This window comes from Mus caroli, chromosome 2 (genome assembly GCF_900094665.2).
Source record: "Mus caroli chromosome 2, CAROLI_EIJ_v1.1, whole genome shotgun sequence".
NCBI lineage: Eukaryota > Metazoa > Chordata > Mammalia > Rodentia > Muridae > Mus > Mus caroli.
The window spans coordinates 98,617,904-98,642,650 of NC_034571.1; the positions used below are offsets into that span (position 1 = coordinate 98,617,904).

General features: G+C 44.7%; 1 protein-coding gene across 6 annotated transcripts in view; it reads left to right on the forward strand.

The window, feature by feature from the left end:
- The window catches only part of Wt1 (WT1 transcription factor), a 47,801-nt gene extending 24,177 nt beyond the window's left edge, over nt 1-23,624 (forward strand). For 3 of the 6 annotated variants that reach the window (XM_029474704.1, XM_021149754.2, XM_029474706.1), the window contains 5 exons: nt 14,021-14,117; nt 16,702-16,852; nt 18,935-19,024; nt 19,799-19,891; nt 22,236-23,616. In XM_029474704.1, coding sequence (XP_029330564.1) covers nt 14,021-14,117; nt 16,702-16,852; nt 18,935-19,024; nt 19,799-19,891; nt 22,236-22,357 — 553 coding nt within the window. In that variant the 3' untranslated portion in view covers nt 22,358-23,616. Of the gene's footprint in view, nt 1-14,020; nt 14,118-16,701; nt 16,853-18,934; nt 19,025-19,798; nt 19,892-22,235 lie in introns of all 6 variants that reach the window. The other 3 variants (XM_021149737.1, XM_029474705.1, XM_021149745.2) reach the window with 3 other exon arrangements.
- The last annotated feature ends 1,123 nt before the right edge of the window (nt 23,625-24,747 follow it).

Sequence of the window (24,747 nt, forward strand, 5' to 3'; positions counted from 1 at the left end):
TTTTTTTTTTTTTTTTTGGTAAGCTTGTTTTTCTGTTCTGGAGATGGACTCCAGGCCTTCCTGCTTGACAGTGCTATTCAAGGTCATTCTGCCTGCATGTATGCCTGCATCCCAGAAGGGGGCACCAGCTCTCATTTTCGATGGTTATGAGCCACAATGTGGTTGCTGGGAATTGAACTCAGAACCTACTGGAAGAGCAGCCAGTGCTCTTAACCTGTGATCCATCTTTCCAGCCCATCAAGGTCATTTTGAAGGGTGGTTTGGAAGAGATTTTTAAAAAAATTTTTTTTCTAAAGATTTATTTATTTTTTATATGTAAGTACACTGTAGCTGTCTTCAGACACACCAGAAGAGCGCATTCTATCTTATTACAGATGGTTGTGAGCCACCATGTGGTTGCTGGGATTTGAATTCAGGACCTCTGGAAGAGCAGCCAGTGCTCTTAACGGCTGAGCCATCTCTCCAGCCCGATTTTTTTTTTAAGTTTCCTCTCCCATGTGCCTCTATTGCAACTGGAAATTCAGGAGTCTCCAGAACCCCGAGCTGATCCAGAACCTGAGCTTTGAGAACCATTGGTTCTTTCCTAGAAGCTTTTGTGTGGTTGGAATAGCTTTCTCAGATGCAAGAGTGCATGGCTTCACCTATCATTTAGGTTTAGGGCACTGCTCTTCTGGTAGAGCCAGTAGACACGTCTGGCTATAGAGCCAAACCATCAAGACTATAGAAGAATCCAGCAAGTAGGATGAACTAGGGATTCTGGTAAACTAGCACCCCACTGCCAGGGATGTATGAGGAGAGTCCAGAGTTTTCCTGTGTGGTCTGATGAGGTGGTCCCTGAGACTATGAGTTCCTGAGTCTGTGTGTTCATGCAGAAAGGAGAGTTCCTAAAAGTTCTCAAGCTGTCCTGCTAAGCATCCAGGGCCGGTGGACACTGGGTCAGAGAGCATCTGCTCTGAGTGGAAACATGGTGAGGTCAGCCGGGAGGAGCTGGCGGAGCATTGCATGTGGTGAGGGTTTTGATGGCTCTTAAGGCTGATTGATACAGTGGGAGGGCTGGCTACGAACCACTGAGTCCCTTATTAAAGGTTCCGAAGGGGAATATAGTCAAGGTTTAGTGAGAACCATGTGGATGGAACAAACAGGGTCCACACTCCAGTTACCTTTCTATTGACTACTAAATAATGCCCTTTGCATAGGTAGAATCCAAAGGAGAATTCAGTAGATTTTATTGTATTCTTTAAATGCTGATTTTTATTATTCTTTAATTATGTGTACATGTGCATATTAGCGCAGGTGCCTGCAGAGTCTAGAAGGTGTTGAGTTCCTCACAGCTGGAGTTATAGGCAGTCATTAACTGATTGACATGGACCAGGTAACAGGGAACTTGTTATCTTAACCACTGAACCATTTCTCCATCCCCAAGTTCGATAGACTTTAAAAGGCTTGTGAGGATTCATGGATTTGGGCAGCCATTAGAATACTGTCTTTCAACTGTCTGTATTAGCTGCCTTCTCAGGCAGGTGGGCTCTCCCCACTGTGGCAAAACCAGTTTTGGATTCTGGCTCCTATAGCTTCCTAAGGAGGACAGCTTTCTATCGGTTCCTTAACAAAACGACTCAGGAAAGGGATTGGTCTTGTGACTGGGCATGCAGTGGCCTGGTTGGTGAGATCTCAGCCGGCCGTGTATTCTCTCTCAGAGAATGTGGTTAGAAGTGGAGGTTCCAGGAAGGGAACAGAAGACTGTTATCCAAGGCTAGGGTGGGGCAGGGGAGGGATATCTGTGGGCAGCAAACCAAGAGGTATTCAATGAAGAAGTTTTAGAGGCCGGAGTTGTGGGTGGTGGAGTGAGTGTGCTTGGTCTCCAGATGTGGAGCTGGACGCCATGGGATGTGTAAGCCAGGATGGAGTAGGAGTGGGGGATGGGTGGCAGAGTATGCTTTCTCAGTCTCATAGGGAGAGGACTATTATAAAGTTATTATTAAATTAAGTATATTAGGCTGGAGAGTTGGCTCAGGAGTTAAGAGCACTGCTTGCTGTTGCAGAGGATCCAGTTCAGGTTATAGCACCCACATAGTGACTCACAATTGTCAGTAACTCCAGTTCCAGGGGATTCAACACCCTATTTGGCCTCCTAGCCATACCAGACACCAGGCACACATGCAGCCAAAACACTTATACACAGTAAATAAACAAAACTGCTCAAAGCTGGCAATGGTGGCGCACGTGTTTAATCCCAGCAGTTGGGAGGCAGAGGCGGGTATATCTCTGAGTTTGATGCCAGCCTGGTCTATAGAACAAGTTCCAGGACAGCCAGGGCTGCACAGAAAAAAAATCTTTCTCAAAAAAAAATATAATGTATTTAAGCCTACACGAAGAGTCACAGGCAGCTGAGGAAAGCCAAGAGCGGGGGAAATTGTCTTCTCCAGAGAGGAGCACACCGACTGGTTCTGCAATCCCCAATGGCTAGCACTGAAAACCTACATACAAGTTGTATAATACAGACTGAAAAGAGAGTGTAACTCATTTAGTAATATATATGAATATAATTAGACATATGTATATGTAACAACAATTAATGAAAAAAGAGGCCATTAACTTGAAAGAGAGCGAGGAGGAGTCTATAGGGGATGGGGTTGGAGGGAAGAAAGGGAAGAGGGAAATAATTATAGTTATAATTATATTATAACTAGGAAAATATTAAATGGGAGGCTAGAGATAGCTCAATAGTTGAGGGCACTCGCTGCTCTCTCAGAGACTGTGGGTTTGGGTCTCAGCATCCACATGGTGGACTGAAACTATTCATACCTCCAGCTCCATGGGATCTGATTCCTTCTTCAGAACCAGGTACACATGTAGTCCGTGTTCACATGTGACAGCTCAGTAGGTAAAGGTGCTTGCTGCCAAGACCAAGGCCCCAACTTCAGTCCCCAGGACTCGATGGTGGAGAGAGAAAACCAGTGTCCACAAGGTTTCCTCTGACCTCCATACATGGGGCCTTGCCACTTTCATGTGTATGCATACACATAAACAAACAAACAAACAAACAAATTAATTAATACACGCACACACACATGCAATCTGCTGAGATCACTTTGTGTTGCTCACATGTTCACATGTATTTACAGCTGAAGCATCTGTCAGGGGCTTATTTCTGGAGAAGACTCATTCTCCCCTTCTCAGCAACCACTAAGAACTCGTAGCTCTTCATCTCAGGGTGAGACCATGTGACATGTCTCCCATCCACATTGGTGTGTCAGTGGGTGTCATTTTGGGGCCCTGTCTATGAGATCATATTGTTGAGACTTTTATTGTGAAGCTTCCCTGTCACAATAAAAGACAGTGCCTTGCAGCAGACGTCTTGGTCCACTGGCTCTTACAGTCTTTCTCCCCCTTCTCTGGAGAGGCTCCTCGAGCTTTTGGCATAGGGATTGTGTTGTAGATGTATCAGTCGGGGTTGGGTTATACTACCGGTGTGTCGAGCACATTAAACATCGGCGGTGTGTTACAGTCACCAGAAAAACTGAATTGAATTTCACAAAGAGGTGAGTGTGGTTATATAATTTTGCTCTTAACACCTATGTATAACTGTGCTCTCAGGTGACCACAGTCAGACAGAATGAAGTAATACATTGATCCGTATACTTCTATGACAGGTTGTCAATAGCTATGAATGTGGACAATCAGGGAGTCCTTCATTTCCCCACTCAGATCTTGTCTGCATTTGTAAAAGTGTGTTTGACATTCCTATGGTTACAGGAAGCTGGATTTTAATTCGGTGATGCTCTATTCTTAAGCATCCTGTGGCAACAACCAGGACTACCAGGGCTGATTCCCGGGCCTTTTGGCCTGAGGTGCTCTGGGGCTGATCAGTTTGAGCTGGCTGCGGTTTACCCTGCTTTGGGTGAGCATTCTTTAGGAGGCCTGTGCTGTTTGACTCTGTTGAGTGATCTCTCTTGAAGCCGTTGTCTCTGTTGCTATGGGAGATAGCAGGCCAGGTGCTTGGTAGCTGTCTGGCAGGCTGCTGCCTCTGTCAGACTTGCAACCTCAGACCTTGAAGCCCTGCACTTCTACAGTCAGATAATTACATCTTGAGGCTTGGCTAGCTGTGGGCTTCTTTATCTTCAAGCAAGAAGATTTTGGTAAGTGAGGCAGAGCTTAGTCTCAGATAACCTTCGAGGAAGCTCAGTTTCTTAATGTGGCTCCTTTATTCTTTTCCCCTCTAGATTACACCGTTAGACAAGGGGGTGACGGGCCTCAGGGCTTGCAGTGAAGTTTATTGTCAACACCAATAGAAGACAGGCACTTAATTGCATGTCTCCTGTTAAGCCCTGCTCGTTGAGGATGGAGGGTGCAGAGAGCATTCTGGGTAAATTCCATGGTCTGATGCATAAGAGTTAGAGGTTGTCTGCATGTCTCCCGGATGAGCTCTGTAGAGGTGAGAAGGCAAAGGTGATGATGGTGTGTGAGTGTAGAGTCTTGCACACCTGGTCAATAACTAGAGGTGGGGGGAGAAAAATCACAGGCCAAGATTCTTGCTTTTATACTTGTATTAAATGCTAATTGCCTTCAAAAAGCTCATTTTCTCCTTTTTCTTTCTTTCTTTCTTTCTTTCTTTCTTTCTTTCTTTCTTTCTTTCTTTCTTCCTTCCTTCCTTCCTTCCTTCCTTCCTTTCTTTCTTTCTTTCTTTCTTTCTTCTTTTTTTTTAAACTTCTGTTGATAAGGGATTTCAGGGAAGCTCTGGTTTTCTTCATCTGGAAAACCTCAATTCCTTTTTATTAATCTTCTTGTGCCTGTGGAATATCAGAATTAATCATTGCTTAAGAAGCTTCTCGTTGAATGTTTTGTGTCTTTCCTGAGCCAGACCACAGTGTACACATTTTTAGAAAGAAGGGGGTTTATAGTTTGTGTTCTATGAAGGACACTTTCCTCTTTCTGTAAGCTTTCTAAGGATGTGCACTGATGCATTTTTTTTAAAAAGCTGTGTAGGAAAAGCAGGTTGTCTCAGGACACATTTTTATGCCTGTGAAAGCTGCCATACAGTTTACACTGCTGCGGGGGATGGAGACAGGAGGTGTGTGCTGGGCTGGCAACCTGACCATTTCTGTATGGTTCTATGGAAAGAAAAGAGGTTTTGATGAGAATTGTACAGTTTGGACTGATCAGTCATCTGTAAGTGGGCATTTCTATCAATTAGCATTGCTCTCTCTCTCTTTCTCTGCGTGTGTGTGTGTGTGTGTGTGTGTGTGTGTGTGTGTGTGGTGTGTATGTATCCAATGTCTTTGCATCCTCAATCACTACCCACTTACCTTTTGAGAGCTGCTCTCTCACTGAACCTGGAACTCCCTGATTAAGCTAGGCTGGTTGGCCAGAGAGTCCCAGGGATGCTCCTGTCTCTGCTTTCTTAAGGACTGGGATTACAGGTACACTTTTGCCGTGCTGGATTTACATTTTTTACTTTATTTTTTACATCGGTGTTGGGGATCTAAACTCAGTTCTTCATGCTTCTGGAGCAAACAATTTTCTGTCTAATCCATCTCTCTTCCCCCAGTATAGGGCTTATTTTTATACCCAGCTAAATACAGTCTCACAGTAGAAGCCACAGTGTGCTGTACTCAACTTATACCCATTCCCTTTTCCTCTCTTTGTCTACTCCTGGCTATACTGGTAAAAACCAAAATGTCTAACTTGAGTCAGACCCTGGAGGAAAGAGCTGGAGGTCATTCAAGTGTCATGATGATAGAAGATGAAATTGTACCACAAAAATTGTCCTGCTTATTGTAAAGGGAGAAAAAAAATGTACTGGTCTGGACTCAGACCTCAGCTTTGCCATTGGCCCCTTCTCTGACATTGGACATATAACTCAACTTCTCCTTAAAACCCAAAATACTTTGCAATGAAATGACATTGGTAACTATGGAAGCAACAGTGAACATTTATTTAATGTCCATCCTGTTCCAAGTGTTGCACAATGCTTCCCTGACCTAGTTTGGGCTTCTAGCAGGCATATAGTGCTGATGTTGTTATTTTCACTTTACGTGGAACAGGAGCCACAGAGAAGAAGCATTGGACTAAGGTGATGGGTGTATCTTTAATGGTTTCTAGATCTAGGTTGTATTTAAGATCAAAAATACAAGTTTTATCGATCTCTATTACCAGAATCATAACTAAAACATGAAGTAAATAATTTTTATGGGTGTCGGTCACTGAGTTAGAATCACAGACCTCCTGAATATTGTTGGGATATGGTTACTTGATGATATTTAACTTTTGCTCCCTGCATAGTTCACCTCTTTAATCTTCAAGCAGGAGTTTAAAATAGGTTGTTAGCTTCATCCTGCAAATGATGAGTCTTGGATACAGAAACAATGAGATGACTCACTAGCCACGTGGAGAAAAATTAGTGGTTAATGTAGGCCTGGGACTCAGACTTTTGGATTCAAGAACAGTGTGTTCTCAGAGTAATCTGGAGATGTAGAATCCAGATGAATTTAGCTTTTCAACTGCATCTACAAGAACAGGAACACACTGATTCCCTTGTATGATAGGCTGAATACCTAGCGATACCCAGATCTTAATTTCGGAAGCCGTGCATGTAGATGTACACGGTAACAGGCAAAAATGATTCAGCTAGGGTCTTGAGGTGGTGATAGTGGGATGGTCCAGGATTATCTGGAGTTGGGAGAGGGGAAAGCACAGTGTCCTTAGAAGAGGGAGGCTGTGGGAAACTAGACTAGAGGAAAGTAACAGGAGTCAGAAAGCAGGTAGAGTGTGAAAAAAGGGAGGGATCAGGACGTGTGGACAAGTACCAGAACTGAAAAAGACAAGGGGAGAAACTTCCCTTGGAGTCAATGGAAGAGAGGTGTCCACCCAGTCCCGTGGGCTTAGGTTGATTTTGAACCTCCTTTCTTCCAGACAGGGTTTCACTCTCTGTCCCAGGCTGGCTTTGTACTCACCACGTAGCCCAGGTTGGCCTGGAAGTTGCAGCAACCCTCCTGCTTTACCCCCTCAAATGATGGAGTTCTGTGGCCTGGAGCTGTGAGAGGATAAACTTGCTTTGATTTAAACCACCCCAACTTGTGCTTCTTTATTATATACAGAAGTCCTGAGAAACTAATGTTCTTGAACTAGTGGTATGGCAGGTATGGCTTTCTGTCTGTAATGTCAATGTTTAACCCCATTGTTTAATGGGCTAGTGAAGCTCAGAAGCTAAAATCTGACACCAACAGCTGAAAACTTGATTCTACTCTAACAGCAATGGTCATTCTTGCTGTGTACATATAGTATCCCTGGGGGCTGGAGAGATAGCTTGGTAGGTAAGAGCACTTGTTGTTCTTTCAGAGGATTTGGGTTTGGTTCTCAACACCTACACATTACTCACAGACATTTGCAACTGCAGTTCCAGGGGACCTGTCCCCTGTTCTTACCTCCATGGGCACCAGGCATGCATATGGTGCATATATATTCATTCAGCCAAACACTTATACACATAGACAAAAGTATAACATTCTTTCAAGTTTTCATGGCCTGGAAGAGGCTGGTACCCAGTTTTTGAAGGATTAGGCATGTCTTTACCTGTAATTGGCATGCAAAGAGAACATAGCAGAACCAAGATGGAGAATTTTTGGTTGATAGTTTATGCTTCACTAATTGGCTTTGGAAGCAGGGGATGCAAATCAGTAGCTATGCATCTCAGAAGAAGGTTTTAAAAAAGATGTTATTTGCATGGATGCAAAATTCAGGGGATTTTGGAGAAGCTCCTCAAGAGTGGGAGCCGATGCCAGCACTAAGTTCACAAGACTGATGGGCCGACAGAGATGTGATACATAGGCCACGTGGCCAGGTCACTTCCAGTTGAGATGCTACTAGTTCCTCAGAGTCTTCATCATTTACTTCTAATTTACTTGGGTCCATTAGGGGTGTTTGAGTTTGTGGCTCTGCTTTAAGCAAAAAAAAAAAAAAAAAAAAAACAAAAAAAAATAGAAAATTCTTATACCAGCAACTTAAAAGAACACCTGAAAACTCTATAAAAAAAAAAAAAAAAAAGCAAGCCCACGTTTTGTCATCAAACAATTGTCCACTTGTCCAATCCTCTCTGAAATTGGTGGAGAATGAGATAGGTGGTGGAGGAATTGAGAATTCCAAGTAAGAAAAAAAAAGCCGCTGCATTCTGGAAACCCTCGAGCAGTAAGGGACCGTTAAGAAGCTGGGTCTTTCAGGGAATGTGGGGAAGAAAACAGATCAGTAAGAACCAAATTTGCTCAGTCAGAGACAAAGCACAAGCCCACGTCTGTTCCTCTTGTGGTAGGATTACTGTTCTCAGCAGAGAAGGTAACTACCATGGTGAATCTGTATTGCAACGAGATATTCTAATAGTTCTTTTAGAAGTTCTGTGGGCATGATAGAGAGGGGCTAAATGCCTCCTAGGTGGTCTATCATTGGCTGGACAGTAGTACCAAAGATGGCCTAAAGTGTCTTTGTCAACCTAGTGTGTGATTTCGAGAACAGAATGAGTTCTTTCAGGCTGGGAAAAGTAATCACATTAACTTAGTTTCCTCTTTCACACCCTCACCTGTCTTTACCAAGGACACTGCCCCTTTCCACCTGGATGCGTAGCTGCCAATCATGTAACCTTCTAATGATGCTAGCCATAGAGTCATCTAACCCTTTCCCTCTGGCATTCAGTTGAATCAAGATCTTATTCTTAAGAGGAAGATTAAGAGATAGCAAAATAGGAACACAGTCTTATGAAGCAACAATTTCCTAGCTTAAGAAAGGCCAGGCTTACCCATGCTGGTTTCATATACTTGGCTATGTGCACATCTCACTTTCCCTTTATTTCCCCGGTTATCTGGATTGGATGGTAGGAAAGCCATGTATTTGTACCCCGAGAAAGGAGCCCCTTATTTATTTGTCATTCTGGGGTCCACACTCTGCTCTAAAACCCACCTTCTAGTTACAGCTTCTAGTTACAGCTCTGTGAATAACACTTCCTGTCTCTGGGTTGTGATTCTTTTATTTGGAATGTGCATCTTTGACTTTAGGAACATGTTCACCATGGCGGTGAACCATGGCTGCGCCTCTTGTCATTCTTGGCAGGCTTTGTAGCTCTAGGCCTTTGTGAGTCCCACCCTCCCTTAGACTTGGTTTGGTTCATCCACAGCAGAGTCATGGGCTGTGGTAAGGAGAGTTGTCCTGGCACAAAGCTTGGCTTCACCTGTCCGTCTAAGCCATCAGGTGGGTCTCAGCACTCTGTGGTTGTGTTGATCACCATCATCATCTCAGCCTTTCTGTCTGGGGGTATCTTCTGCTCTATCTATAAGACTTATTTTTTCTATAATGTTATCCTTTAAATTGTCCTGCAGAGAGATCACCTGGGATCCTATCATCTCAATATTCTAGAGAAATATTTGTCATATATTATGTAACATATAATATGTATCAACAACTAGTGAGGGTATCTTTTGTGTGCCTATGTGTCTATGAATATGCATCTGGGGGTGCATGTGTACACTCACGGAGGCCAGAGGACCTTAGAGTTATTCTTAGAACCATTTCTTTGCTTTTTGAGACAGAGTCTCTTCATTGGCTTGGAGTTTGCTAACTAGACTAGACTGGCTGGTCAGTGAGCCCCAGAGATCTGCCTGTCTTTATCTCCCCAGGGCTGGTCTTACAAGCACATATCACCATGCTAGATTTTTACCTTGTTTCTGGGAGTTGAACTCAGTTTCTCATGCTTGTATGGCATACATTTTACTGGATGAGTTATCTCCTCAGCCCTCGGAAGGTGCTTTCCGAATGTAGAGATGCTACAGGGATGGAAAACAAATGTTTTGGAAGCCAAGTCCAGATTCTGAAGAATTTAAGCAGTTGGAATGACTCCCTGAGACAAGTCAGACAGAGTTTGAAGCACTAATGTGTAGTTCTCAGTTCTTCCCTAAAACATTACATCTTTCAGTTCAGGCCGTGGAGCCCGGCCCAGTTCATGCTAGTTAGGAATGGAATAAGGGAGAATTGGAGATTTTATTAGACCTAGAAAGAGCACTGTTGATGGAGTGCCATGGAACTATTTATCTTTAGTCCTGCTAGAAATAGTCCTATGTTCACACTAAGCTGAGCAGCCCACGCTCCTGACCAAGGCTTGAGCACTGGCAGTCTGTGGACCACGGCCATAGTAACATATACTTGACTGACACATTGATTCTGAGTGACTTGATTTGGATGTAATGCATGAGGCCCATATCTTTAGCCTCCTGCATTCATGTTACAGTCCTGATTCTTAAGTTCTTTCGACCCCATTTCACATGTTACAGTTGACACAGCTCTGGAGCCTGGTAGACCATCTCCCCCAAACTGAATGATGATTGTATGGAAGAGGGTGTAGACTCAGGCCATCCCGGGAATGCTTATGGGTTCCATGTCTACTACAATTTCTAAGGTACAGCATGCAGAAAGGAGAGCAGAGTCTATACTCAAAGTCAAGTTTAGTGTGGAGCAGAGGAGATACACAGAAATGGTTCACACTTAAGAGCTCTGACTCTGTGGCTTACCAGGAGGCAGTAGTGAGGGATGGTTCAGCTAACTGACTCCAAGTGAAATGGGTATTTATTTTTTTGCAGCTTTTGTGGTTTTATTTAAACACATAACATGCACTCAAGCCATCTATTCATTTCCTTTACTGCGTAGCCTGGCGTTGGGATTGGTGATTCTAATGACCAGCTGTATTGCTCTTTCTATCATGACTTTTTGGTTCTTAGAGGACACGTTGTAAGCAAGCTCAGCACAGTGAGATTTGTTGTGCATCAGCAGGAATTTCCAGCTGAAATAGTTACCAGTCATGCGCATGAACTAAAATAGAGTCCTTTGAGTGGGGAAGAAGCAGATGATCTTCCTAGGTGCTTTTTACCTCTTTTGATCTACAGTTAAAGTCAAGCTGGCTTTCCTTGGAGAGAAAGAGAGAAAGAGAGAGAGAGAGAGAGAGAGAGCGAGAGAGAGAGAGAGAGCGAGAGAGAGAGAGAGAGAGAGAGAGAACGAGAACACTGGTTAAATGTTCTTGTATTGTACTTGGTGTTCTGGGAGAACCACACTGGGAAGCAATCTGGCTTACAGGAGTTCTAACACATGGAATGGTATGGGGACAGAAGAATAAATAGGCAGAGACCAACTGTTTTCCTTATTCATAGACCTGGTAGAAGAACTGAGTGATAGAGGCAGGCATGGCTGCATTTCTAGTGGCTTCTTTTGTTTACTGGCTTGCATGAGACTCTGAGGGTCAATGCTCACTGTCACTGGACAAACATCTTGATGAAAATCTGTTTTCCATGCTCCCTGTTTCTACCGTTGAAGAACACAGCGAATACAGGGAGAACGGCTGTCAATTCAGATTGCTAATTATCCCCTCCCCCCAAGAAAAATGTGTAAATCACAATTTGGCTTCATGCAGATGGTGAACCAAGTAAAACCAGTGTCTCCCAGCTGTTGAGGCACGGTGTCCTGTGCCCAGTCTGACCCTGTCTTTTTTGTGCTGCTACAGAGTCCTTGCATCCACGATACCTCTCCTGTGTTCGGAAGAGTGTGAGGAAGGCACCACGTTCTTACTTTCCTTCTGAGCACATTCTGAGGGTCAGAAAGGCAGATACTGTCTGACTTCGGTGTTCCTCCCAACTCTTGTATACTTGACCCTGGTTTAGTTCTCTGAGGCTCCCCCTCTATTGGCAAGATGCATCAGATCACTTGATGGAGGATATACAGCCATGGTGTAGTATACGCTTGGGAACAGGACAGCTGTCTCCTTCCACAAACTGTCCAAAAAAGACAGACCTTTCTTTCTGAAATGCTTGATCCACAACTCAATATGAGACCCCACAGCTGGCGTGGCCCTGGGCTGTGTGGACACTAAAGCCTTCCTGGCAGACATTTCTTTTTTCCAGGAATTCCTTCCCCTGGGGAGTTAGGGATGAGTCAGCCCCAGGCCTTCCCCAAGTCCATCAGACAGAGTGGGCCGATCCACTAGGTCACCTATCTCTCCCCTGGTGTCCATGATGATGGAGGAGCAGAGGTGGAGGAGGCAGATTCTAGTTGGTTAATTTCACCTGGAGGCTTTTAAATGATGCAACTACAAAGTTTATTATCACTGTTATTATTTTGTATGTTGGTTTGTTTGAGAAAAGGTCTCATGTTAGCCTAGGCTAGTCTCCTGATCCTTCTTTCTCCACCTCCCAAGTGCTAGGGTTATAGGTGTGCACTGCCATGCTCATCTTTCTCTGAAGCATTTCAAAGCAGCTTCATTGCTTTTATATGCCATACAGTTCTCCCATTTAGAGTGTACAGGGCAACATTTTCTGATCAAGTTACAGGCTGTGTAACCATTCCTACATAGTTAGGACATTTTCTGTAATTACTCCCAAGTTTTCCTCAGCTTGCTTTGTCCCAGGCAACCAACGACTAAGCTCCTAGTCTGGACATTTTGTATAAATGCAATTCTGCAGTATATGGTATTTTGTGCCTTAGATCTTAAACTCACTATAGGATATCAATACGTCACTTTTTTGCCATATAATACTCCACAGTGTAGATAAACTTCATTATTTAGTCCTTTATCAGTTGATAAATTGGTATCAATTGGTGAGTTGATTCTCATTTCTGGCTTGTGAGAATAAAGAATGCCAGCGAATGACATATACAAGTGTTTTTCCTTGGATATCTGCTTTTATTTCTCTTAGGAATACACCTAGGATTTCCGGATAATATGGCCACTTTTTAGTTATATTTTGGTGGGGTTTATGGGTATTTTTGAAGTAGCTGCTTCCTTTCACAGAGATGCACACGCTCATTCACCATCCCCAGAGACTCTTGATATAATTCTCATATATTGCAAATGTGGGCCAGAATTTTTGTGCTGGCTGGATTGGAAATAAAATCACTACAGTAAAGATTCCAGGACTGTACCTAGAGTAGAGAGTCTTTTCAGGGCAGAATGCCCACAAAAAGTTAAGTAGCCATCAATGAGCACTGGACAATTGTCCTTTGTGCCAGGCTGACTCAACTTCTAGGAAATGCATTGCCTGGGGGTATCTTGGAACTACAAGTAAGGCTGTAGGGATTGTGAGACTTCAAAAAGATCAACCTGAGAGCTCCCAGGCTATTTGGGGGCAGGGGGATGGCTCAGTCAGTAAAGTACTTACCATGCAAACCTGAGAACCTCAGTACAACCTCCCAGAACCTATCTACCAAAAAAAAAAAAAAAAAATCCAGGTGTGTTTGTAATCCCAGCACTGAAGAAATGGAGACAATGGAGACAGGGGGAATCTCTAGAATTGCTGGGCAGCCAGCCTAGCTGAATTGGTGAGATCTAGGCTCAGGGAGAGACTCAATTACAAAAGATAGAAGGAAGAGAAACCAACGAAGGTACTGGACGTCTAGTTAGGGATCCACACGAACATTCACACATATGCACATGCAGGAACACACACACACACACACACACACACACACACACACATGGGGGGGGGGAGACAGAGGGAGAGAGACAGAGAGTTAACTTGATCTGGAAAACTGATCAATGGATGAGAGGAGCTACAGACGTGCACCCCCACTCCCTTCTGAGGATGTGACATCTCTTCTTGTAAATGTCATCACTTTCTTGGTGCTATCTGGTAAGAACTGAGTCATGAGGTGCCGACAAAACCCCAGTGTACTTCCCTTGAAGCCTGAAGCATTCTGCTCATTCCTGAGATACTCCTGCTGGTAGGCCGCTGCTCAGATGGTAAACAACTTGCCTGGGATGAGATCCTGACACTGTGGCCTTTTTTTTTTTTCTTGCTTGTCTGAATGAGGCACACAGCACCAGACAGTTTGCCTCTGAGGGTGAATTTTGGGGTGGGGGTGGCTGCAAAGTGGTAACACACAGACGGAATGGCCTCGGACTTCACAGAACCCTGTTCCAGAGTGAGCCCATGGAGCAAGGTAAGACTCTGTATTTCCAAAAGGTGGCCATGAACCAACTTTAACCCTTTGTTTGCAGCCACGGCACAGGGTACGAGAGTGAGAACCACACGACCCCCATCCTCTGTGGTGCCCAGTACAGAATACACACCCACGGGGTCTTCCGAGGCATTCAGGTGAGTGTAGGAGGCCCAGCCCAAGGCCACCTTTTCCTCTGCTCACGTGCCCTGCCACCCTCAGCTGAAGGACCTTCTGGCCCGGGCAAGCCATCAGAGGGGGGTGGGAAGGAGCTCCCCACTGCCCAAAGATGCTACCTGGCCTGATGGCCACAAAGACCCTTCCTGCAGAATCTCACCTTTCTCCCCTTACTGTTTCCAGTTTCTCCTGGTGAGTGGTACCGTTCTTGTGTGGGGGTCCTCTGCACTTGAATTAGTGACCTGGACCCTTGGCTTCTAAGATTTGATCTGTGTAGTAAAACACTCAGAGGTAGACTGTTTTGTCCAGTGTTGATAACAGCATTAACAATAGCACCACTTGAGGCTAGGCATGTTCTATGTGCTGGGATTTAGACACTGACTTTAAAAACATGCACTTTTTCTAGCTTCTAGGCTTATACAGAACATTCATAGAAATTATAGAATTCCTATGACCTCCTGCCCCCACATTTACATAATGTCTCTGGTATGATAAACTTGTTACAATGGATGTTGCTGTATTATTCGTAACTGGTCAGGCCATGGTAGCACATGGCTTTAGTCCCAGCATTCTGGAGGCAAGCGAATCTCTGTGAGTTCATAGCCAGTCTGGTCTACAAAGTGAGTTCCAGGACAGCCAAGGCTACACAGAGAAACCCTATCTCAAAACACCAACAACAATAACAACAACAAAACAAAAAGAACATTATTTGTAACTGGATTGCCTTGTCATATATTTCTATGGGCTTTGATACACACATAATCAATCAATCTTTCTCTCTCTCCATCCATCCATGCACCCACCTATCTCTTTATATCTCCATCCATTCATCAATCCATCCATCCATCCATCCATCCATCCATCCATCCATCCATCCATCCATCCATCCATCCATCCATCCACCCACCCACCCACTGTCTCTCTCAATTATCTATCTATCTATCTATCTATCTATCTATCTATCTATCTATCTATCTATCTATCTATCTATCTATCATCTATCTATCTAATCTATCTATCTATCTACCTATCTAGTATTATACAGCATAGTTTACTGTTTCCAAGGTGCTCACTACCTGCACATCATACCCCTTTCCCATTCCTCTCTTCCCAACAATTACTGCCCCTTTCTCAGAACATTCTTGGATACTCTGTGTGGCATCTTCAGGTTAACTTCTTTGACTTAGCCACTTGTGTCTATGATTCCTGCATGTCTATGCAGGCCTTTGTTCTCTCATGTGACCCTCACTGCACAATTAAGAGAGAAGACAAGAGACTTGTCTAAAACCACATAGCTAGTAAGTGGGAGCTCAGGTGTGCAACGCACATTTTATCAGACTCCATAACCCTTGTTTGGCTGATTAATATTGTTTATTGGTAGAAATAAAATAATATTGTTGATCAGTGGAAATTTCTGAATTTCTCTTTACAAAAAAAAAAAAAAAGTGCCCTCTCAGGGCAAGGGAAATGAACTAGTATCAAGAATGTGAGTGTGTGAGTGGGCAGATCGGAAGATACATAGAAGAGGGAGTTACTAAGCTTATAGCAGTGGTTCTCAACCTGTGGGTCACGACTCCTTTGGGAGTCATATCTCAGATATCCTGTGTATCAGATAATTACATTATGATTGATAACATAGAAAAATTACAGTTATGAAGTAGCAATAAAATAACTTTATGGTTGAGGGTCACCACAGCCTGAGTAATGATATTAAAGGGTTGTAGCATTGAGAGGGTTAAGAACCACTGGTTTGGAGGTTGGCCCAGGTCCTCATACCATCACAGATGTGTTCCTGCGTCAGCTGTCCATGCCTTTGGCCTTGATGGGCGCATCTGTAGTTGAACAAGGAGGAATTATTTCTAATATCAAGGAGTCACAGCTCAAGGGCAAGAAAGGAGATTTGTTTTCCCTGCTAAGTGACAGGAACCAGTAGGTGTTATGGAAATAAGACATAAAAGTCACAGAAGGTGGACAGCACCCAGTGTTTTCCTGTGTCACTTTCAAGGATCATGCTGACTACACTACAGGAATCTGGTGGATCCAGAGGCCCCAGATCCAAAGACTTGTTTCTCATCTATTTAGATGTGAAGCTTAGGTCCGTTTGGGCCTTATTCAGTGTCTCATGTCTTCTCCACTAAGAACCTTCTCATCCATCTTTCTGGTTGAGTCCATAATCAAATGGTCATGTTTCCAATTGGGAGGCATGCATACCCTCCGGGGATCTGAAATTCTATCTCAAGCGAGAGATAGATTGGGAACGCTGTAGACACTAATGCTTCTTCTCTAGAGGTTCTGTGTCAGGGACACCAAGAAGTTTCATTTCAAATCCAAGTTCTGTTGATCAGTTGTAATCAGAATACTGCATCATGAAATTTCCTAATCTGTCATCTGTTAGTGATGTCTGTCACAGGTATCTAGGGTATGGAAGCACACTTTTTTTTTTGGTCTCATATCATTACCTGCCTTCTCTACTTCTGGTACATTTCAGCGTTCCGTTTCCCATGGGATAACATTAATGTTCACATATGGCACAAGGCCTCCATTCCTCTTATATTTTGCCTGCAGGATGTGCGGCGTGTATCTGGAGTGGCCCCAACTCTTGTCCGGTCAGCATCTGAAACCAGTGAGAAACGTCCTTTCATGTGTGCATACCCAGGCTGCAATAAGAGATATTTTAAGCTGTCCCACTTACAGATGCACAGCCGGAAGCACACTGGTAAGTGTGCCCACTGTCGAGCCATGGTGGTTCATGAGCTCCCATTCTGGACTCTGACACTGCTCAGGACACAGGTGACTTGTGGGGTGGAAAAGCTTGTGCTTTGAAAGCTCAAGCCAAGGTGACTCCGAAGCCGCAGAGCTGTTGGCATGTTGGTTTCCCATCCTTTATTAAAGAAACCAACATTTTCAGCCATACCCAAGGAAGCAGAACAGGGTGGTGAAAAGCAAACGCCACAGAATAAAAGTGACACTTGTTTTTACGTTGCATTCACCACCAACTGATGAGATCTTGAGCCACCATCGCTCAACATCCTTCTGAACTCTGAGTGCCTTGTAAGGACAATGAGGATGACAATGCTGTATACTGTTGTGTATACACTACACACTTCACAATTCTCAAGCCTTGCACTTTAATTCAAACTGTGATACAGGAGTTGTAGCTATAACACACCTAGCATAGGATCCGTGTCTCCTGGACTGAATACATGGTAGTATTATTCCTGAAGCGCTATTATCATCTTTAGCAGGGAAGACAAGCCTGGGATAGGACAATCAGGTGGCTCAGAGATTGACAGGCAAGGTCACCATAAACTTTGAAGGGTAGGTCCAAAGACACACATAGATGCTCTGGAATCAGTTCTTTGATGAAGAAGGCCATGACGTTTCCAAGCAGGTTGTACCAGATGTTTCTTTCACCACTGTCACTGAACACCTCACAAATGGCTTCCCTTTGGCTCACTGTTTGGGAACACAGTCTATCATGGCTGGGAATGTATAATGTTGGGAACATCCTTAAAGCAATGGGAGCATGAGGGTGATCATTCATATCACTGGATGAAGAAGCAGAGGGAGATGGAAGATGGGAGATGGGAGCCAGAAGTGCACCAGGTTATGTCTCCAGGGCCACAACCACAGCAGCTTGCTGTTTCTTGTTAGGTTTCACATCCTAAAATGTTCCACAAGATCTCACACACTGTGAGCTTGAGACCAAGGGGTCAAATGCACGAGTCTGTGGGAGACATTCCATTTCAAACCATAAGACAGCATTGCCGAGCAAGCAGCCTTGTGAAGGGTGTGTGCTCAACATTTGGATGGGTAGGAACGGGGACATAAAGATGAAGGGGGAGGAGGGTTCAGAGTCAGCTACAGGGGACACGCAGAAAACCAGAGAAACACCAGAGGTCTTGAGGCAGAAAAAGAAACTTGGAGCTGTCCATCAGTGGAAAGACCCTACTGACCACGAAGTAGCTAGCTCTTCATCCCAGAATCCAGTGAGTCAGAATCCTAGGAGGTGGAAACAGTTGTAGAAACTCAGTGCACTCTTGGGGTCTTTTCTCCCAGCGTTTGGCTGAACTTTCCCTGTGGACACACGGGTGGGTATCTTCTTTCTGAGTCCAGGGTTGCACAATCCTACTGCTGACTCAGTTCAGATTAAAGGACCACAACCTTGCTAAGTGCTTCAGCTTCTGGCTTAATTGGGGAATCTTACAACCATGGAGTCATTTATGTTGGGCCTAGGAACAAGAAGTCAGTAGCAGAGAACATCAGATCTTCGGGCCATAAAACGCAGAACAGTTCATTCACAAGGCCAGCCTCAAGGCGCCTCTATCCAAAATTCTATCTCTGATTCAAACATGGACTTTGAAACAAACTTCTTTGGCAAGTTTTTGGTTTTTTTTTTTTTTTTTTGCTTCTCTAAATAGTCAATGCTAACATACAGGAGACATTCCATTTCAAACCATAAGACACTTTCCTGAGCATTGCCTCAGTGGAAGGCACCAGTCTATTCCTTCTACTTGGACGGTTTGGTCTAATCTGTTCTCGAACCCTTTGATGCTGTCAGGTTATTGGTTCCATTTCACGGAGGGAACTGTGCCCGGGTATGCTCATTCACTCTGTCCTGTGTCCACGGGCACGTGTGTAAGTGGGATTTCATTTTCCTGGAAGTCTACAGCACTACCCTAACAAGCTCCCCTTAGTGCCTTGGGCATTTGGGGATCCCTTCATCTGCAGTTGGGGTTTCCCACAGATGAGGTTTGCTTCAACCATCGGACTCAGAATGACATGTGTTTTCTCTAAGGTGAGAAACCATACCAGTGTGACTTCAAGGACTGCGAGAGAAGGTTTTCTCGCTCAGACCAGCTCAAAAGGCACCAAAGGAGACACACAGGTTTGTTGGTTCCCTTCTCATTGCCAGAAGTCACAGGCCCTTGGGTTAGAGCTGATGTTGTGACTGTCTTCTCTGCTGAACACAGACGAGAGGGTCATCTATCTGTTTAATTTTTCCAGCTTTCTTTCCCTCACCTGGAGACTTTTCTTTTAAAAAGAAGGGCTCTAGAGACGATGGCTTGGCAGTTAAGCGTACTTGTTTTTGCAGGGCACTCAGGTTCAGTTCCCAGCATCCACCTCAGGTGGCCCATAACTGCCTGCCACCGCAGCTCCATCGGACACTCTCTTCTAGCTTCTGAGGGCAACGCACACACGTGGCATACATTCACTCACACACACGTACATACACACACATCATAAAACGCCTTTCTTTACAAGGGAGAAAGAGAAAGGAAAGAAAGGAACCATCTCATGTTCCTCACGAGCCGCAGCAGGCTGCTGCCACCAGTCAGGAACCAGGGCTGTGGCGAGAATCCTGTTTGTAGTGATTTACTTTCCTCAGTCTTTAGCACTTGTCTACTGGTGAGAACTGGATGCTTGTGACTAGGAAATGACTTTTTTTCCAAGTCAGGAGCAGCTCCTGGAGGTGGCTGTACTGAATCAGGTGGCTTCTGCTGGGTCCGGGCAATCAAAGAAATGTGAGGTCCAGATAGACCCAGACCTGGCTGATGTGAAGGATATACGGGGCTTCTCCAGCTGCCAGAAAGCCGGCCTTATGTGTCTCACTGTGCCCCACATTGCTAGGGCCGAGGCTAGACCTTCTCTGTCCGTTTAGGTGTGAAACCATTCCAGTGTAAAACTTGTCAGCGAAAGTTTTCCCGGTCCGACCATCTGAAGACCCACACCAGGACTCATACAGGTAAAACAAGTGCGTAAACTTTTCTTCACGTTTATTTTTCATTATTTTCTAAGCTACTGTTGAATGAAACTGTTTGTAACGAGAGAGACTCATGTAAAAGTTCTAGAGTTGAGAATTCACTTAGAGAGTGGCTATGTCTGGCTATCTTTATATGATAAATGATAATGTTTTTCAGAGAAAGGGTCAATGAGCATTGGGTAGGCAAGGGATGGGCAGGGAATGTCCAGGGGATTCAGAACAAAGGTTCAAAGAAAGGCTCATCCCTTCTGTCCTCTGTGTGCCCCTGTCCCCAGTGTGTCCCTGTTCCCAGTGTGTCACTGTCCCCAATGTGTCACTGTCCCCAGTGTGCCACTGTCCCCAGTGTGCCCCTGTTCCCAGTGTGTCACTGTCCCCAATGTGTCACTGTCTCCAGTGTGCCACTGTCCCCAGTGTGCCACTGTCCCCAGTGTGTCACTGTCCCCAGCGTGCCACTGTTCCCAGTGTGTCACTGTCCCCAGCGTGCCACTGTTCCCAGTGTGTCACTGTCCCCAGTGTGCCACTGTCCCCAGTGTGTCACTGTCCCCAGTGTGCCACTGTCCCCAGTGTGCCACTGTCCCCAGTGTGTCACTGTCCCCAGTGTACTGTATTACCAATTGAACAATCACCCTTACAACATGATCAGATATTCAAGATATTCTATTCTGCTGAGAACCTAAGTTTCATATACGATTGCAGAGCATACTCCATTTACTTAACACTCAATCAGGAGTCTAGGTTTCTGCCAGATTAACACAAACCCATGAGTATATTTCCTCTATGCCAGCACAGAGAGGAGAATGGGGGTTGACAAGCACTAGCTGCAGAAGCACTGTGTTTGTGCATGGGCTGAGGAGATTCCTAGTGAACATAGCACCACCCCTTTTGCTCATCTGCTTCCTTAGGAAGCAGGACCGGCTCTTAAGCTAGCCCTTCATCTTTACAGGATCCTTGGAAGAAGAGTAGGGTATAGGGTAGGTGGTTTTAGTTCTCATTGAGCAGATGAGTCTGTGGTGGTGGGGTGATTAAATAGTTTGTCCAGAGCCACAAAGCAATTGGGTGGCAACCTCAGGGGTGACGGCTCCTGCCCCACTTCATCCCTATTGTTTTGCTCTTGGAGAAAGAGCTTGAGTTTAAACAACCATCCGGAGAAGCCAGGAAATTGAAGAGGGAGCCAGAATCAGCCAAGCTGGGTGCCCCTGAGAGGACCAATGTGAGAAGGAGTTGAGAAGTGCCCTGGAAAGTCCCCGTTCTTCTGGACAGACAGGTTATACCTTAGATCTGTCAAAGCCCCTGTGTCCCAGTGATGGGGAAGACACAGGTCTTAGTCTCCTTCCTTGGGTATTTTTGACATATTGTCTTTTAGTTGGTCCCAAATTCATAGTCTGCCCCTGCACGCCTCCCTCCCTGTGACCTGGGCCACCAACAAACTGCTGGATGCCATATTTGATCAGTCTGGCCTCAAAGCACCTCATCTTTAGAGACATTTCTCAAGGGGCGGGTATCAATACCCTGGGAAGATACTCCAGATGGCACATAGCTTGTTTCTTGTGACATTTTTCTTGGCAAGCCCTGGGGATGTGATACAGGGATGAGTGTGGACTTTAGAACTAGGTATGTCTAGATTCAAATCCTGCTTGGATCTGTGGAGTGAAGATAAGATTTCATTGCAAGGCTGTTTTAAAGGCAAGGAGCATACACGTCTAAGTGACGCCTGTGCGTTAGGCATCACATGCAAGCTATTTATTGTCTTTAATGAGAAGGAGAGCTCCCAAGTCAGAGCAGGTTTAATTATTTGCAACTAGAACCTCCGCTCTAACACAGTTTGTTTCTGAGTCAGACTCTGTACTAGGAAGAAGCAAAAAGGATACAAATTGGTATCCATGATTTATTTTAAACGATCTCTATATAAAGAGTAAAGTTTTGGTCCCAGATCATCAATCAGTAGTATCCAGGGTGGTGGTTCAGTGGCCCTTGCAGATCAGCTCCTACTTAGCAACAGGGAAACATTTGCACAGGTCACAGAGCATCCTTAGAGATAAAACAGAGGTTTCCCCAGCCCCCCTAATTTATGAGCTGCTTAGAGATTTCCACAAACTAGACTTCTCTCCTATCTCCCAAGATTTCCATTTTGTTATATTTACAGTGCTTCTGATTTTCAAGCCCTCAAAAGGCATTGCTAATCCCAGGCTGCCAGTGAAGAGCCAGTTGGCTAGCTTAGGAAATGACCCATGGGAGTCCAGGGCGGGTTGTAGTGATTTAACTCAGGCCTTTGATAGTTGAACCTGTGCCCAGTCCGTCTGCTGCAAGTGTCCCTGACTGGCAATTGTGTCAACAGGTGAAAAGCCCTTCAGCTGTCGGTGGCACAGTTGTCAGAAAAAGTTTGCGCGCTCAGACGAATTGGTCCGCCATCACAACATGCACCAGAGAAACATGACCAAACTCCAGCTGGCGCTTTGAGGGGTCCGACATGGAGACAGTCCAGCATCCCAGGCAGGAAAGTGTGCAAACTGCTTCCAAATCTGATTTTGAAATTCCTCCCACTCACCTTTCAAAGGACACGACGGTGGATCTACATCCGACTTCCAAGACAGCACACCTGATTGACTGCATCCTATCAGGTTTGCTGGAAGGAGTCAGTGCTCCGCCCACTCTTGATTAACTCACAGGCCTGAAAAAAAGTGGTTCACAGTGTCTAGAAAGTCCATTGCCATTGTCTGAATTTTCTACCGTTAGAAGAACCATTGTTGATGATGCCCCCCCCCCCCCAGGTTTCCTCTTCTCCTTTGTGATCATTTCCCCAGGATTAGAGAGACTGTTACATTTTCTTTCATGGGATATTTATAGGCCAGGGTATGTGTATGTGCCTGCTAATGTAAACTCTGTCATAGTTCCCATTTACTAACAGCCCTAGAAAGAAATAAATCAGAGAGCAAGGCACCAGGGGCAAGAATCGTGCAGAATTTCAGAGGTCTGGCTGCAAACCTGGAAACTTGGAAGGCCAGATGTAATTCTACAGGCGATTGTTAAAGCTCATAGGTTTTGAGTAACTGCATAGTAGGTTGGTATTAACTAGAACTCCTGTATAGTTAGGACGGAGAGGAGGAGTCTTCCTGTTCAGCTAGTCACTCTTAACATTAGCACTGGGCTCTTAAGAAATGATGTTTTAAGAGCAGAGATTTTTTTTAAATGTTTTTGATTTATTTTTTAGTTGTAACTAGGTACATCCTCGGAGATGTACTTTCCTCCTCTTGTGCAGGATGTGGAGGACTCAGTCCCATCATCTGGGGCATCTTTAGAGTGTACAGACCACACTGGCTATGTGGCTTCAAGTTGTAAAAATTAAAATGACTTTAAAAGAAACTAGGGGCTGGTCCAGGATCTTCACTGGTAAGACTGTTCTTAAGTAACTTAAGTGTCTTTGAATCTGCAAGTATGTAGGGGAAAAAAAAAGATATATTATTGTGAGGAAATCCATTGTTTAAAGGTGTGCGTGTGTTGTTGTTTTTTAAAGGGAGGGAGTTTATTATTTACTGTAGCTTGAAATACTGTGTAAATATATATGTATATATATGATGTGCTCTTTGTCAACTAAAGTTAGGAGGTGTGTGGCATTAGCTGCATTGCTGTGTGGATGTCAATCTTACAGTGTATTGATGATAATACTAAAAATGTAACCTGCATTTTTTTTTCACTTGGCTGTCAATTAAAGTCTATTCAAAAGGAAAATGCAGGAGTCTTTTGGTTGTATTGTGTTCAAATCTCAAGGTCGGTTGAACCTCTTTTAAACAGGCAATCATGTCATCAGCACTGGTAGCTCCCAGCAATGGCCCATCCAGGCCCCTGACCATAATAGTTAACTTCTTTTTGTTGGGCTAGGAATGATCTCTTCAGAGGTGCAGGGGCCACCTTCGCTCTACACCATGAAGCAGTTGCCCTTCTGTGACGCCTGGGTGGCTTGCTCATGGTGTGGTGGGTATTGTGGTTCAAGGCTTATTTTAATAAAATAATCACTGCATCAGCCCAGAGCAACAGAGGAAAATAGAGAGGCTCTACTGATATCTAGCCTTTTTGAAAGGTTCACTGAAATCTTCCAGGTATCAGGAGGGCAGACGCTGAACACCTAGTACAACTGAATGTACAACTGTAGCTGCCATGATTCATCTCGGTAGGCGGGAAACTGCTTAGACTTCCCAGGGCAGCTGAGTCTGAAAGCAAAAATCTGCATGCTCGGTAACCTGTGGACCCCCTGTTTTGGTGTATGTTTTTGGATCCTAAGGATTTGTTCAGCCTCTCTCAGCTCCATTATCTTAGAGCTTGCAAACAGTCCGGTTTTGCTTCTTCACATAAGAGGATCTTGGACACAAAGGAGCTTAGCTGCAGGAGACTCTCTTTGCAGCTCAAAGTTGGGACAGCCTAAAAGAGGGGTCTGGAGGCTCTTCTGCTGCTCCTGGCTCTTGCACCACCGTTAATTATAGCGAGTGTGGTGACTCATGGATATCGGCATTTTTTTTTTATCTTTTCTTGTCAGAAGACAGCATTTCTCTGGAGAAGCTCAGGACAAGCATGGCAGACATCAGTGAGTCAGAGAGTGGGTTTCACAACAAAAGTCCAAGCACAGTGTTCCCACTGCTCAGGGCAGACCAGATTCAAAGACCGTGGCAGTGTAGCTCACAGGGAAGAACATGGACTTCAGAAAGGAGAATAATCTGGGTTCAGATCCTATGCCTGTGGCCTTCTGTTCTGTTCTGTTCTGTTCTGTTCTGTTCTGTTCTGTTCTGTTCTGTTCTGTTCTGTTCTGTTCTGTTTGTTCTGGTCTGGTCTGGTCTGGTCTGGTCTGGTCTGGTCTG